General features: G+C 48.0%; 1 protein-coding gene across 2 annotated transcripts in view; it reads left to right on the top strand.

Moving 5' to 3' along the window:
* The window catches only part of SIRT1 (sirtuin 1), a 170,986-nt gene that overhangs the window by 39,301 nt on the left and 114,221 nt on the right, over nucleotides 1-17,464 (top strand). For both annotated transcript variants that reach the window (XM_063961618.1, XM_063961617.1), the window contains 2 exons: nucleotides 1,394-1,635; nucleotides 2,697-2,849. In XM_063961618.1, coding sequence (XP_063817688.1) covers nucleotides 1,394-1,635; nucleotides 2,697-2,849 — 395 coding nt within the window. The remainder of the gene's footprint in view (nucleotides 1-1,393; nucleotides 1,636-2,696; nucleotides 2,850-17,464) is intronic.

Genomic DNA, 17,464 nt, shown 5'->3' with positions numbered 1-17,464 from the left:
CAGACTATATCTCGCTGGATTAGGTTCACTATCCAGCATGCTTATTCTACAGCAGGATTGCCACGTCCAAAATCTGTTAAGGCCCACTCTACTCGTAAGGTGGGTTCTTCCTGGGCGGCTGACCGGGGTGTCTGGGCGTTACAACTTTACTGAACAGCAACTTGGTCTGGGTCGAACACGTTTGCCAAGTTTTACAAGTTCGATACTTTGACTGAACTTCAGATCATCAGGAGGCCAATCAGTTCTGCAGGAGCCTCCGCGATCTCTCCCTCCCGTTCTGGGAGCTTTAGTACATCCCCATGGTACTAATGTGGACCTCGGCATCCTCTAGGACACAAGAGAAAATAGGGTTTTGGTTAACTACCGGTAAATCCTTTTCTTGTAGTCCGTAGAGGATGCTGGGCGCCCGCCCTGCGTTTTCCTGCAACCATTATCTGGTTCAGTACGACTTTGTTTAGTTATCTACTGTATTGTTACTTGGTAAGTGATGTTTTAGCAGTTGCTGAGTTTTCAAGCTAAGCTAGCTTGATGTGCCTTGTATGTGTGAGCTGGTATGACTCTCGCCACTATCTGTGTTAAATCCTTCTCTCGAAGATGTCAGTCTCCTCGGGCACAGTTTCTAGGCTGTCTGGTAGGAGGGACATAGAGGGAGGAGCCAGCCCACACTTTACCCCATGGTACTAATGTGGACCCCAGCATCCTCTACGGACTACGAGAAAAGGATTTACTGGTAGGTAACCAAAATCCTATTTTTATTTTGGGCTTTAATGTAAGGGTTCTAACTGTTTGTCCGTATATGTGTATAATGTTATACAGATGTTGCCGTGATGCGTATGCATGTGCATACACATTGCGGCAAACTGCAGTGTACGCTGTAGTGCAACTGGTTTCAGCCGGCACTCGCTCCATAGAAGTCTTTGGTGTGCGCGCACACATTAGTTGTACCATCCATGATAGATCGATTCTATCATTGTATTGTATTGTATTGTGTATATTTTTTTTTTTTTTTTTTTTTTAAACTTTCCTCATCCAATACAGAAGACTAATCTTTTGTATAGGTTTAGGTCTACTGTTGTCAAGCGCAGACAGGGAACCAGGGAGCAGTTACGTAATCATGGATCTTTTGGGTGTACATTATTGGTAAAACAGAAAATGCTTTACAAGCAATTGCCAGTTACTTACTATATGCACCTTTTTAAAAGGCCAAACTCCTGTTATCCTAAAATGCAACATCAAAAAGGAATAACAATACAAATGCTACGTTCTGTACTTTACCTTTTTATCTTTTGTCTGTAATCTGAATTGTGTATAGAAAAAATAAAAATGTTTATCGTCTAATATTTATGTTCCAAATGCAGGGAAGTCTTACAAATACCTATTAACAAAATTACAGGTCCTTACACATTCGTCCAGCGACACCTTATGATGGGTACAGATCCTAGGACCATATTGAAGGATCTACTGCCAGAATCCGTTGCACCACCAGATCTGGATGACATGACCCTATGGCAGATCGTAATAAACATACTCTCAGACCCACCAAAAAGAAAAAAACGCAAAGACATAAACACAATTGAGGACGCTGTGCGGCTCCTTCAACAAAGCAGAAAAATAATGGTGTTGACTGGAGCTGGGGTATGTGCTTTGATTTTGTATTTGTTATGTTTATACCTAGAGCAAATATCCGTATGAATAATGGGCTGATAAGCGAAAACATTCTATGGAGCAACATCCATATCTCCATTTGGAAAGATAACTGGATATGTACGATTATGAGTCAGACTAATATCGGTTTGTTTGTTTTTTTTTTTTTTCTTTTTTATAGCCTAAAACTGCACACACTGCAGTATTTGGCAAAAGTATGTTCTGTACATCCACAGTGATGCTATTTAACCCTGCGTTCTATTACTTTGTGTGAGAATGATCACTCTTTTTAGCTGGCATATTGATAGATTTCTGTATCAAGTAATTTCCTGTCTCCTAGAGCAATTCTGTTTAAATACAATAGTAGTCCCAATCTCATTTGCAGGTTCTATAATTTCACTTTATTCAAATGTTTCCCTTGTTGTTTTATTTGAGTAACATATTTTGTCCAGGGAGTTCCAGAGCTAAAATGTACTTTTAAAATACTTCCAGAATTAAATGTTTCTATAGCAATCAGGCTGAATAAAGTGCAGTTTTGTCCTTTACAGTTTTCCCAAATCTTGTTCTTTTTACATTGACTGCCTATGTTGTATGTGATGTTGTTTAGCCCAGCGACATGGTATCCTGATCGACAGTTAAAAGGTCGACTGGTTCAAATGGTTAACGTGACTGTCGTCGACACATCATAAGGTCGACATGAGGGTTTTTGTTTTGTTTGTATTTTTAGGACTTTTTCTTACTTTACAATCCATGTGGACTACAATTGGGAATGGTAACGTGTGGCGAGCGGAGTGGAGTGAAGCACCTTGCCTGAAGCATGGCGAGCGAATGCGGTGCACTTATTGGGGTTCCACTTATTGGAAGGGAAATTTTTACACCAAAAAAAATTAAAAACTCATGTCGACCATTTCTATGTCGACCTTGTTCTTGACGACCATTTGGTTTCGTCATAGACATTGTCAACCTGACTGTCGACCCTTTGATCCATAACCCATAGACCTTTTCTTTTATGATCTGTCATTCGCGACATAATTGCCTTTTCTCTTATTTAGGTGTCTGTTTCCTGCGGAATACCAGATTTTCGATCGAGGGACGGCATTTATGCGCGTCTTGCAGTGGATTTTCCAGACCTTCCGAATCCTCAAGCCATGTTTGACATTGAGTATTTTAGAAAGGACCCAAGACCATTCTTTAAATTTGCAAAGGTAAATTGTGATCTCTTAGAATGGAGGGAATCTATTTCTGGATAACATTATAATGAGACAATAGATGATGGTTCTCATTCCTATCTGCAATGCAAGTTTAAAAATTGTACCTTCTCAGTTGAGATGGAATTCCTGAGTAACTGGGGTAAGAATGACTGTACAGTTGTGCTGCTTTTTTTAGAAAAAGTGTGTTACAGTGGCTGCACTCCATATGGCAGGTATCCAACAGCTAGTTCTAATTGGATAAAAAAAAAAAAAAAAAAGGTATATTCTACAACAGTGGTTCCCAAACGCTGCTAAACCTAAAATGCAAAGGGACAAGTTATTCCATGTAAAAAACACATTTCTCTTACGTCCTAGAGGATACTGGTGTCCATTTAGTACCATGGGGTATAGACTGGTCCACTAGGAGCCATGGGTACCAAAAAATGTGATATTGTGGGCTGGCTCCTCCCTCTATTCCCCTCTTACCAGACTCAGTTTAGAAAATGTGCCCGTAGGAGCCGGTCACGCTTATGGAAGCTCCTGAAGAGTTTTCTGCATTTTTTATCAGGCAGGACTGATTACAAGAACTCTTACTATCATATGTATATTGATGAGATGGGGAATGTAAAACACACTATGCACATCGCTTGTCTAATAGTTCACCAGCAAGAGGAATGCATACAAACATAATGAACTTAGGAATAGTGCAGTACGGAGCAAATATTGTATTCCTCTGTAATATGTCTTTCTCTGACGTCCTAGTGGATGCTGGGGACTCCGTCTGGACCATGGGGAATAGCGGCTCCGCAGGAGACAGGGCACAAAAGTAAAAGCTTTAGGATCAGGTGGTGTGCACTGGCTCCTCCCCCTATGACCCTCCTCCAAGCCCCAGTTAGGTTTTTGTGCCCGTCCGAGCAGGGTGCAATCTAGGTGGCTCTCCTAAAGAGCTGCTTAGAAAAAGTTTTTTAGGTTTTTTTATTTTCAGTGAGTCCTGCTGGCAACAGGCTCACTGCATCGAGGGACTTAGGGGAGAGAAGTGAACTCACCTGCGTGCAGGATGGATTGGCTTCTTAGGCTACTGGACACCATTAGCTCCAGAGGGAGTCGGAACACAGGTCTCACCCTGGGGTTCGTCCCGGAGCCGCGCCGCCGACCCCCTTGCAGATGCCGAAAAGTGAAGAGGTCCAGAAACCGGCGGCAGAAGACTTTTCAGTCTTCATAAGGTAGCGCACAGCACTGCAGCTGTGCGCCATTGTTGTCAGCACACTTCATAGCAGCGGTCACTGAGGGTGCAGGGCGCTGGGGGGGGCGCCCTGGGCAGCAATGATAGTACCTTATTCTGGCTAAAAATACATCACATATAGCCCCTGGGGGCTATATGGATGTATTTAACCCCTGCCAGGTCTCAGAAAAACGGGAGAAGAAGCCCGCCGAAAAGGGGGCGGGGCCTATTCTCCTCAGCACACAGCGCCATTTTCCCTCACAGAAATGCTGGTGGGAAGGCTCCCAGGCTCTCCCCTGCACTGCACTACAGAAACAGGGTTAAAACAGAGAGGGGGGGCACTTATTTGGCGATATGACTATATATATTAAAATGCTATAAGGGAAAAACACTTATATAAAGGTTGTCCCTGTATAATTATAGCGTTTTTGGTGTGTGCTGGCAAACTCTCCCTCTGTCTCCCCAAAGGGCTAGTGGGGTCCTGTCCTCTATCAGAGCATTCCCTGTGTGTGTGCTGTGTGTCGGTACGTGTGTGTCGACATGTATGAGGACGATGTTGGTGAGGAGGCGGAGCAATTGCCTGTAATGGTGATGTCACTCTCTAGGGAGTCGACACCGGAATGGATGGCTTATTTAAGGAATTACGTGATAATGTCAACACGCTGCAAGGTCGGTTGACGACATGAGACGGCCGGCAAACCAATTAGTACCTGTCCAGGCGTCTCAAACACCGTCAGGGGCGTTAAAACGTCCTTTTACCTCAGTCGGTCGACACAGACACGGACACTGACTCCAGTGTCGACGGTGAAGAAACAAACGTATTTTCCTTTAGGGCCACACGTTACTTGTTAAGGGCAATGAAGGAGGTGTTACATATTTCTGATACTACAAGTACCACAAAAAAGGGTATTATGTGGAGTGTGAAAAAACTACCTGTAGTTTTTCCTGAATCAGATAAATTAAATGAAGTGTGTGATGATGCGTGGGTTTCCCCCGATAGAAAATTATTGGCGGTATACCCTTTCCCGCCAGAAGTTAGGTGCGTTTGGAAACACCCCTTAGGGTGGATAAGGCGCTCACACGCTTATCAAAACAAGTGGCGGTACCGTCTCCAGATAGGGCCGCCCTCAAGGAGCCAGCTGATAGGAGGCTGGAAAATATCCTAAAAAGTATATACACACATACTGGTGTTATACTGCGACCAGCGATCGCCTCAGCCTGGATGTGCAGCGCTGGGGTGGCTTGGTCGGATTCCCTGACTGAAAATATTGATACCCATGACAGGGACAGTATTTTATTGACTATAGAGCATTTAAAGGATGCATTTCTATATATGCGAGATGCACAGAGGGATATTTGCACTCTGGCATCAAGAGTAAGTGCGATGTCAATATCTGCCAGAAGTTGTTTATGGACACGACAGTGGTCAGGTGATGCAGATTCCAAACGGCACATGGAAGTATTGCCGTATAAAGGAGAAAAAGACAACGTCTTTTCAGCCTCAGTCCTTTCGTCCCCATAAGGGCAAGCGGGCAAAAGGCCAGTCATATCTGCCATGGGATAGAGGAAAGGGAAGAAGACTGCAGCAGGCAGCCCATTCCCAGAAACAGAAGCCCTCCACCGCTTCTGCCAAGTCCTCAGCATGACGCTGGGGCCGTACAAGCGGACTCAGGTGCGGTGGGGGGGGGGTCGTCTCAAGAGTTTCAGCACGCAGTGGGCTCACTCGCAAGTGGACCCCTGGATCCTACAAGTAGTATCCCAGGGGTACAGATTGGAAATTCGAGACGTCTCCCCCTCGCAGGTTCCTGAAGTCTGATTTACCAACGTCTCCCTCCGACAGGGAGGCAGTAGTGGAAACAATTCACAAGCTGTATTCCCAGCAGGTGATAATCAAAGTACCCCTCCTACAACAAGGAAAGGGGTATTATTTCACACTATATTGTGGTACTGAAGCCAGACGGCTCGGTGAGACCTATACTAAATCTGAAATAGTTGAACACTTACATACAAAGGTTCAAATCAAGATGGAGTCACTCAGAGCAGTGATAGCGAACCAGGAAGAAGGGGACTATATGGTGTCCCGGGACATCAGGGATGCTTACCTCCATGTCCCAATTTGCCCTTCTCACCAAGGGTACCTCAGATTCGTGGTACAGAACTGTCACTATCAGTTTCAGACGCTGCCGGTTGGATTGTCCACGGCACCCCGGGTCCTTACCAAGGTAATGGCCGAAATGATGATTCTTCTTCAAAGAAAATGGACGATCTCCTGATAGGGGCAAGGTCCAGAGAACAGTTGGAGGTCGGAGTAGCACTATCTCAAGTAGTTCTACGACAGCACGGGTGGATTCTAAATATTCCAAAACCGCAGCTGTTTCCGACGACACGTCTGCTGTTCCTAGGGATGATTCTGGACACAGTCCAGAAAAAGGTGTTTCTCCCGGAGAAGAAAGCCAGGGAGTTATCCGAGCTAGTCAGGAACCTCCTAAAACCAGGAAAAGTGTCAGTGCATCATTGCACAAGGGTCCTGGGAAAAATGGTGGCTTCTTACGAAGCGATTCCATTCGGTAGATTTCACGCAAGAACTTTTCAGTGGGATCTGCTGGAAAAATGGTCCGGATCGCATCTTCAGATGCATCAGCGGATAACCCTGTCTCCAAGGACAAGGGTGTTTCTTCTGCGGTGGCTGCAGAGTGCTCATCTACTAAAGGGCCGCAGATTCGGCATTCAGGACTGGGTCCTGGTGACCACGGATGCCAGCCTGAGAGGCTGGGGAGCAGTCACACAGGGAAAAAATTTCCAGGGAGTGTGATCAAGTCTGGAGACTTCTCTCCACATAAATATACTGGAGCTAAGGGCAATTTACAATGTTCTAAGCTTAGCAAGACCTCTGCTTCAAGGTCAGCCGGTATTGATCCAGTGGGACAACATCACGGCAATCGCCCACGTAAACAGACAGGGCGGCACAAGAAGCAGGAGGGCAATGGCAGAAACTGCAAGGATTCTTCGCTGGGCGAAAAATCATGTGATAGCACTGTCAGCAGTGTTCATTCCGGGAGTGGACAACTGGGAAGCAGACTTCCTCAGCAGGCACGACCTCCACCCGGGAGAGTGGGGACTTCATCGGGAAGTATTCCACATGATTGTGAACCGTTGGGAAAGACCAAAGGTTGACATGATGGCGTCCCGCCTGAACAAAAAACTGGACAGGTATTGCGCCAGGTCAAGAGACCCTCAAGCAATATCTGTGGACGTTCTGGTAACACCGTGGGTGTACCAGTCGGTGTATGTGTTCCCTCCTCTGCTTCTCATAACCAAGGTACTGAGAATTATAAGACGTAGAGGAGTAAGAACTATACTCGTGGCTCCGGATTGGCCAAGAAGGACGTGGCACCCGGAACTTCAAGAAATGCTCACAGAGGACTCATGGCCTCTGCCGCTAAGAAGGGGCTTGCTTCAGCAAGTACCAGGTCTGTTCCAAGACTTACCGCGGCTGCGTTTGACGGCATGGCGGTGGAACGCCAGATCCTAAGGGAAAAAGGCATTCCGGAAGAGGTCATTCCTACCCTGGTCAAAGCCAGGAAGGAGGTGACCGCAAAACATTATCACCACATGTGGCGAAAATATGTTGCGTGGTGTGAGGCCAGGAAGGCCCCACGAAGAAATTTCAACTCGGTCGATTCCTGCATTTCCTGCAAACAGGAGTGTCTATGGGCCTCAAATTGGGGTCCATTAAGGTTCAAATTTCGGCCCTGTCAATTTTCTTCCAGAAAGAATTGGCTTCAGTTCCTGAAGTCCAGAAGTTTGTCAAGGGAGTATTGCATATACAACCCCCTTTTTGTGCCTCCAGTGGCACTGTGGGATCTCAACGTAGTTCTGGGATTCCTCAAATCACATTTTAAACCGCTCAAATCTGTGGATTTGAAATATCTCACATGAAAAGTGACCATGCTGTTGGCCCTGGCCTCGGCCAGGCGAGTGTCAGAATTGGCGGCTTTGTCTCACAAAAGCCATATCTGATTGTCCATTCGGACAGGGCAGAGCTGCGGACTCGTCCCCAGTTTCTTCCTAAGGTGGTGTCAGCGTTTCACCTGAACCAGCTTATTGTGGTACCTGCGGCTACTAGGGACTTGGAGGACTCCAAGTTGCTAGATGTTGTCAGGGCCCTGAAAATATAGGTTTCCAGGACGGCTGGAGTCAGGAAAACTGACTCGCTGTTATCCTGTATGCACCCAACAAACTGGGTGCTCTTGCTTCTAAGCAGACGATTGCTCGTTGGATTTGTAGCACATTTCAACTTGCACATTCTGTGGCAGGCCTGCCACAGCCTAAATCTGTCAAGGCCCATTCCACAAGGAAGGTGGGCTCATCCTGAGCGGCTGCCCGAGGGGTCTCGGCATTACAACTCTGTCGAGCAGCTACGTGGTCGGGGGAGAACACGTTTGTAAAATTCTACAAATTTGATACCCTGGCTAAAGAGGACCTGGAGTTCTCTCATTCGGTGCTGCAGAGTCATCCGCACTCTCCCGCCCGTTTGGGAGCTTTGGTATAATCCCCATGGTCCTGACGGAGTCCCCAGCATCCACTAGGACGTCAGAGAAAATAAGATTTTACTTACCGATAATTCTATTTCTCGTAGTCCGTAGTGGATGCTGGGCGCCCATCCCAAGTGCGGATTGTCTGCAATACTTGTACATAGTTATTGTTACAAAAATCGGGTTATTATTGTTGTGAGCCATCTTTTCAGAGGCTCCGCTGTTATCATGCTGTTAACTGGGTTCAGATCACAGGTTGTACAGTGTGATTGGTGTGGCTGGTATGAGTCTTACCCGGGATTCAAAATCCTTCCTTATTGTGTACGCTCGTCCGGGCACAGTATCCTAACTGAGGCTTGGAGGAGGGTCATAGGGGGAGGAGCCAGTGCACACCACCTGATCCTAAAGCTTTTACTTTTGTGCCCTGTCTCCTGCGGAGCCGCTATTCCCCATGGTCCTGACGGAGTCCCCAGCATCCACTACGGACTACGAGAAATAGATTTATCGGTAAGTAAAATCTTATTACAAATAAATAAAAAGTTGCTGATCTGTGAATATAGTCCTTACCCCCTTAACCTCTAGGAAGTCCATCTCCACTGCCCCTAGGCATTCTGACCTGTAGGAAGGCCGCTGTGCTAAAGTTACAGGCAAACAAAAACAAAACAATGTGTTCCCTTAATTAGGACCTTGATCTATATACATTATGGTGTCTTGTACAGGGTATGTATGGACTCTGCACCAGCTAGAAATTCATAGTCCACGTACCAATGATATCGGGATATATTAAATTTGTGGGTGGTGCACATGAGTCTGTAGTATCTACAGTATGCACAAAAAGGAGAGAGTTTTGAGCTGCACTCGTATGAAGAAAAATTATTTAATAAAAGATTTGTTGTGTGGAATCGCTATCCACAAAGCAAATATGTAGTCGGTTAAATTAAATTTCTCTTACGTCCTAGAGCAGGCATTCCCAACCACGGTCCTCAAGGCACACCAACAGTGCAGGTTTTAGTGATATCCAGGCTGCAGCACAGATGGTTAAATCAAAATAATTGAGCTACTAATTAAGTCAGCTGTGCTGAAGCCTGGATATCACTAAAACATGCACTGTTGGTGTGCTTTGAGGACCGTGGTTGGGAATGCCTGTCCTAGAGGATGCTGGGGACTCCGTAAGGACCATGGGGTATAGACGGGCTCCGCAGGAGATAGGGCACCTAAAAAGAACTTTGACTATGGGTGTGCACTGGCTCCTCCCTCTATGCCCCTCCTCCAGACCTCAGTTAGATCTTGTGCCCAGAGGAGAATGGGTGCACTGCAGAGAGCTCTCCAGAGTTTTCTGTGGGAAAAAGAATTTTGTTAGGTTTTTTATTTTCAGGGAGTCCTGTTGGCAACAGGCTCCCTGCATCGTGGGACCGAGGAGAGAGAAGCAGAGCTGGCTTGTTAAGTTGGGCACTGCTTCTAAGGCTACTGGACACCATTAGCTCCAGAGGGAGTCGGAACACAGGTTTCACCTGGGGTTCGTCCCGGAGCCGCGCCGCCGTCCTCACAGATGCCGAAGATAGAAGCCGGGTGAGTATGAGAAGGCAAAGAAGACTTCAGGCGGCAGAAGACATCAGATCTTCATGAGGTAAGTGCGCAGCGGTAAGCTGCGCGCCATTGCTCCCAGTCACACACACACAAGCAGGCACTGAAGGGTGCAGGGCGCAGGGGGGGGCGCCCTGGCATCAATATTCCTCATATTTGGCATGGATAAACATGGATTAGGCTGTGGCACAGTAAATCCGGTAACCCCCGCCATTTTTTTTTATACAAAGTTGATGGGACCGAAGCCCGCCGTCGGGTGGGCGGGGCTTGATCCTCAGCACTAACCAGCGCCATTTTCTCCACAGAGACTGCATGAGGAAAGGCTGGCTCCCTGTTCTCTCCCCTGCTGAGCTTCACAGGCTGGAAAAAAGAGGAGGGGGGCACTTTGGCGACGCAGTGAGTGGAGATTACAATTATATACATATAACAGCGCTATCTGGTCATATATTCCAGTGTTTTTAAGCGCTGGGTGTGTGCTGGCATACTCTATCTCTCTGTCTCTCCTAAGGGCCTGGTTGGGGTTTTGTCCCCTTATAGGTAACTCCCTGTGTGTGGGGGGTGTCGGTACGTGTGTGTCGACATGTCTGAGGCGGAAGGCTTCTCCAAGGAGGAGGTGGAGCAAATGAGTGGTGTCCCCGTCGGTTGTGCCGACTCCAGATTGGATGGATATGTGGCATACGTTGCATGCAAGTGTGACATCTCTACATAAAATGCTTGATAAGGCTGGTTTAGGGGGGACATCAGGCGGTCAATCCTCAGATTGGACCGACTCACAGGGCCCGTCGGGGTCTCAAAAGCGTCCCTTGACACAAGACACTACTACAGACACGGATTCTGATTCCAGTGTCGACTATGACGAAGTAAAATTGCACCCTAGGGTGACTAAAACCATTCAGTGCATGATTGTGGTAATAAGGGATGTGTTGCATATTGTGGATTTGTGGATGAACCCTCGGTCCCCGACACAAGGGTACACATGTTTTAAGGAAAAGAAACAGATTATTAATTTTCCCACATCTCATGAATTAAATGAGTTCTTTGGCAAAGCTTGGGAGACTCCGGATAAGAGACCGCAGATCCCCAAAAGAATTTTTATGGCATACCCTTTCCCTAAGCAGGACAGGGAGATTTGGGAATCACCCCCCACTGTGGACAAGGCCCTGACGCGCTTGTCCAAGAAAGTGGCGCTACCGTCTCCTGACACAGCGTCCCTTAAGGACCCTGCAGATCGCAGGCAAGAAACTACATTAAAGGGTATTTATTCTCATACGGGTGCTGTGCTAAGACCGACAATTGCGTCGGCATGGGTATGTAGCGCAATTGCAGCTTGGACAGATGAGCTGACAGATCAATTTGATACTATGGATAAGGATACTATATTCCTAACTCTAGCCCATATAAAAGACGCAGTCTTATTTATGAGGGATGCTCAAAGGAACATTGGATTGCTAGCTTCCAGGGCCAATGCCATGTCTATCTCGGCGAGAAGATCCTTATGGACTCGCCAATGGACGGGTGATGCGGATTCCAAAAAACATGGAAGTACTACCCTATAAGGGTGATGTATTGTTTGGGGATGGGCTGACGGACCTGGTTTCCACAGCTACAGCAGGTAAATCTAATTTTGTACCATATATTCCCCAACAGCAAAAGAAAGCAACACCCTATCAGATGCAGTCCTTTCGGTCGCACAAGTCCAAAAGAGGTCGGGGATCCTCTTTCCTCGCCAGAGGTAAGGGCAGAGGCAAGAGAGCACCTTCGGCAGGTGCCCAGGAATAAAAGTCCTCCCCGGCTGCCCCAAAAGCCACAGCATGACGCTGGGACTACCCTGAGGGAGTCCGCACCGGTGGGGGCACGTCTTCGACTTTTCAGTCAGGCCTGGGTCAGTTCGGGCCTGAATCCCTGGGTGTTGGAAATAGTTTCCCAGGGTTACAAATTGGAATTCGAGGATGTGCCCCCGCGCCGATTTTTCAAATCGGCCCTACCAGCTTCCACATCGGAAAGGGATGTAGTGTTAGCTGCAATTCAAACGCTGTGTATACAGCAAGTGATAATCAAGGTTCCCCTGCACCAGCAGGGAAGAGGTTACTGTTCAACCCTATTTGTGGTCCCGAAACCGGACGGTATGGTCAGACCGATTTTAAATCTGAAATCCCTAAACCTGTACATAAAAAGATTCAAATTCAAAATGGATTCTCTCAGAGCGATAATAGCCAACATGGAGGAGGGGGAGTTTATGGTGTCTCTGGATATAAAGGATGCGTACCTTCGTGTCCCCATATATGCCCCCCATCAGGAATACCTGAGATTCGCTGTACAGGATTGTCATTACCAATTTCAGACGTTGCCGTTTGGACTTTCCACGGCCCCGAGGATTTTCACCAAAATAATGGCGGAAATGATGGTGGTTGTGCGCAAGCAGGGAGTCACAATTATCCCATACTTGGACGATCTCCTGATAAAAGCGAGATCAAGGGAGAAATTGCTGAGCAGTGTGGCGCTCTCTCTGAGAGTGCTCCAGCAACACGGTTGGATTCTAAATCTACCAAAGTCACAGTTGATTCCGACAACTCGACTACCGTTCCTAGGTATGATACTGGATACGGAACAAATGAAGGTCTTTCTCCCAATAGAGAAGGCCCAAGACATCCAGAACATGGTCAGAGACCTGCTAAAACCGAAAAGGTTGTCAGTTCACGAATGCACTCGAGTTCTGGGGAAAATGGTGGCGGCCTACGAGGCCATTCCCTTCGGAAGGTTCCATGCAAGGATTTTTCAGTGGGACCTTCTGGACAAGTAGTCAGGGTCCCATCTGCATTTACATCGGAAAATAACTCTGTCCCCTGGAACCAGAGTGTCCCTCCTGTGGTGGTTGCAAAGTGCTCACCTGCTGGAGGGTCGCCGGTTCGGGATTCAGGACTGGATCCTGGTTACCACGGACGCGAGCCTCCGAGGATGGGGAGCGGTCACACAGGGAAAGACTTATTTCAGTGTCTTTGGTCAGACCAGGAGTCCTGTCTACACATCAATGTGGAACTCAGGGCCATTTACAACGGCCTTCGACAAGCGGAGAGTTTTCTTCTAAACCTACCGGTTCTGATATAATCAGACCATGTCACAGCAGTGGCTCATGTGAACCGCCAAGGCGGGACAAGAAGCAGTGTCGCGATGGCGGAAGCCACAAGGATACTTCGCTGGGCGGAAAATCATGTAAGCGCTCTGTCGGCTGTCTTCATTCCGGGAGTGGACAACTGGGAAGCAGATTTCCTCAGCAGACACGATCTCCATCCAGGAGAGTGGGGACTTCATCAAGAAGTCTTTGCAGACGTAACACGTCTTTGGGGAACCCCTCAAATAGACATGATGGCGTCACGCCTCAACAAAAAACTTCGGAGGTATTGCGCAAGGTCTCGGGACCCTCATGCAGTAGCAGTAGACGCACTGGTAACACCGTGGGTGTTCGAATCGGTCTATGTGTTTCCTCCTCTTCCTCTCATCACGAAAGTGTTGAGGATCATAAGACAAAGAAGAGTACAGACGATACTCGTTGTCCCAGACTGGCCTCGAAGGGCCTGGTACTCGGATCTACAAGAGATGCTCACAGGAGACCCCTGGCCTCTTCCTCTGAGGGAAGACCTGTTGCAGCAGGGGCCCTGTGTATTTCAAGACTTACCGCGGTTACGTTTGACGGCATGGAGGTTGAACGCTGAATCCTTGCAAAAAAGGGGATTCCGGAAGAGGTCATCCCTACTTTAATAAAGGCTAGGAAGGAGGTGACGATAAAACATTATCACCGTATCTGGCGAAAGTATGTGTCTTGGTGTGAGACCAAGAATGCACCTACGGAAGAATTTCGTCTGGGTCGTTTTCTCAACTTCCTACAGACAGGAGTGGATATGGGCCTGAAATTAGGCTCCGTTAAGGTACAGATTTCGGCCCTCTCGATTTTCTTTCAGAAGGAATTGGCTTCTCTTCCAGAAGTCCAGACGTTTGTAAAGGGAGTGCTGCACATCCAGCCCCCTTTTGTGCCTCCAGTGGCACCATGGGACCTGAACGTGGTGTTGCAGTTCCTAAAATCACACTGGTTTGAACCGCTTAACGAGGTTGAGTTGAAATTTCTTACTTGGAAGGTAGTCATGTTGTTGGCCTTAGCATCAGCAAGGCGAGTGTCAGAATTGGCGGCTCTCACACAAGAGCCCCTACTTGATTTTCATGTGGATCGAGCTGAATTGAGGACACGTCCGCAAATTTTTGCCTAAAGTGGTTTCTTCGTTCCATATGAATCAACCTATTGTGGTGCCTGTGGCTACCGGTGACCTGGAGGATTCCAGATCCCTAGACGTAGTCGGGACCTTAAAGATTTATGTAGCCAGGACGGCTAGAATTAGGAAAACAGAGGCTCTGTTTGTCCTGTATGCGGCCAATAAGATTGGCGCTCCTGCTTCAAAGCAGACTATTGCTCGCTGGATCTGTAATACGTTTCAGCAGGCTCACTCTACGGCTGGATTGCCGGTACCAAATTCGGTTAAGGCCCACTCCACTAGGAAGGTGGGCTCTTCTTGGGCGGCTGCCCGAGGCGTCTCTGCTTTACAACTTTGCCGAGCGGCGACTTTTGCTAAGTTCTACAAGTTTGATACCCTGGCTGATGAGGACCTAGCGTTTGCTCAGTCGGTGCTGCAGAGTCATACGCACTCTCCCGCCCGATTGGATGCTTTGGTATAAACCCCATGGTCCTTACGGAGTCCCCAGCATCCTCTAGGACGTAAGAGAAAATAAGATTTTAAACCTACCGGTAAATCTATTTCTCTAACGTCCTAGTGGATGCTGGGGACTCCGAAAGGACCATGGGGAATAGCGGTTACGCAGGAGACTGGGCACAAAGTAAAAGCTTTAGGACTAGCTGGTGTGCACTGGCTCCTCCCCCCATGACCCTCCTCCAAGCCTCAGTTAAGATTTTATGCCCGAACGAGAAGGGTGCAATCTAGGTGGCTCTCCTGAGCTGCTTAGAGTAAAAGTTTAAATAGGTTTTTTATTTTCAGTGAGACCTGCTGGCAACAGGCTCACTGCATCGAGGGACTAAGGGGAGAAGAAGCGAACTCACCTGCGTGCAGAGTGGATTGGGCTTCTTAGGCTACTGGACATTAGCTCCAGAGGGACGATCACAGGCCCAGCCATGGATGGGTCCCGGAGCCGCGCCGCCGGCCCCCTTACAGATGCTGAAGCAAGAAGAGGTCCATAAATCGGCGGCAGAAGACTTTCCTGTCTTCATAAGGTAGCGCACAGCACTGCAGCTGTGCGCCATTGCTCTCAGCACACTTCACACTTCGGTCACTGAGGGTGCAGGGCGCTGGGGGGGGCGCCCTGGGAAGCAATGAATTTACCTTATTTGGCAAAAAATACATCACATATAGCTCCTGGGCTATATGGATGTATTTAACCCCTGCCAGTTTTCCAGTAAAAAGCGGGAGAAGAGCCCGCCGTGAAGGGGGCGGGGCCTATCTCCTCAGCACACAGCGCCATTTTTCCCACACAGCTCCGCTGGTAGGAAGGCTCCCAGAATCTCCCCTGCATCTACAGAAACCGGGTAAAAAAGAGAGGGGGGCACTTATTTGGCAAAATAACAGATATAAGCAGCTATAAGGGATAGACACTTATTGTAAGGTTGTCCCTATACATATATAGCGCTCTGGTGTGTGCTGACAAACTCTCCCTCTGTCTCCCCAAGGGGCTAAGTGGGTCCTGTCCTCTATCAGAGCATTCCCTGTGTGTGTGCTTGGTGTCGGTACGTGTGTGTCGACATGTATGAGGAGGAAAATGATGTGGAGGCGGAGCAATTGCCTATAATGGTGATGTCACCCCCTAGGGAGTCGACACCTGAATGGATGGCCGTAATTAAGGAATTACGTGACAGTGTCGGCACGTTACAGAAAACTGTTGACGACATGAGACAGCCGGCAGCTCAGTTAGTGCCTGTCCAGGCGTCTCAAACACCGTCAGGGGCTATTAAACGCCCGTTACCTCAGTGGGTCGACACGGACCCAGACACAGACACTGACTCCAGTGTCGACGGTGAAGAAACAAACGTATTTTCCAGTAGGGCCACACGTTACATGATCACGGAAATGAAGGAGGTTTTGCACATCTCTGATACTGCAAGTACCACAAAAAGGGGTATTATGTGGGGTGTGAAAAAACTACCCGTAGTTTTTCCTGAATCAGATGAATTGAATGAAGTGTGTGATGAAGCGTGGGTTACCCCCGACAAAAAACTGCTAATTTCTAAAAAATTACTGGCACTATATCCCTTCCCACCAGAGGTTAGGGCTCGTTGGGAAACACCCCCTAGGGTGGATAAGGCGCTCACACGCTTATCAAAACAAGTGGCGTTACCGTCTCCAGAAACGGCCGCCCTTAAGGAGCCAGCAGATAGGAGGCTGGAAAATATCCTTAAAAGTATATACACACATACTGGTGTTATACTGCGACCAGCAATCGCCTCAGCCTGGATGTGCAGTGCTGGGGTGGCTTGGTCGGATTCCCTGACTGAAAATATTGATACCCTGGACAGGGACAATATATTATTGACTATAGAGCATTTAAAGGATGCATTCCTATATATGCGAGATGCACAGAGAGACATTTGCACTCTGGCATCAAGAGTAAGTGCGATGTCCATTTCTGCCAGAAGAGGATTATGGACGCGACAGTGGTCAGGGGATGCGGATTCCAAACGGCATATGGAAGTATTGCCGTATAAAGGGGAGGAGTTATTTGGGGGCGGTCTATCGGACCTGGTGGCCACGGCAACGGCTGGGAAATCCACCTTTTTACCCCAAGTCACCTCGCAGCAGAAAAAGATACCGTCTTTTCAGGCTCAGTCCTTTCGTCCCCATAAGGGCAAGCGGGCAAAAGTCCACTTATATCTGCCCCGGGGCAGAGGAAGGGGAAAAAGACTGCAACAGACAGCTTCTTCCCACGAACAGAAGCCTTCCCCCGCTTCTGCCAAGTCCTCAGCATGACGCTGGGGCCTTACAAGCGGACTCAGGCACGGTGGGGGCCCGTCTCAAGAATTTCAGCGCGCAGTGGGCTCACTCGCAAGTGGACCCCTGGATCCTGCAGGTAGTATCTCAGGGGTACAAATTGGAATTCGAGACGTCTCCCCCTCGCCGGTTCCTGAAGTCTGCTTTACCAACGTCTACCCCCGACAGGGAGGCGGTATTGGAAGCCATTCACAAGCTGTATTCCCAGCAAGTGATAATCAAGGTACCCTTCCTACAACAGGGAAAGGG

This window comes from Pseudophryne corroboree, chromosome 3 (genome assembly GCF_028390025.1).
Source record: "Pseudophryne corroboree isolate aPseCor3 chromosome 3, aPseCor3.hap2, whole genome shotgun sequence".
NCBI classification, from domain to species: domain Eukaryota; kingdom Metazoa; phylum Chordata; class Amphibia; order Anura; family Myobatrachidae; genus Pseudophryne; species Pseudophryne corroboree.
The sequence above is the reverse complement of the archived record's forward strand: the minus strand, read 5'-3'. Positions and strand labels throughout refer to the sequence as shown.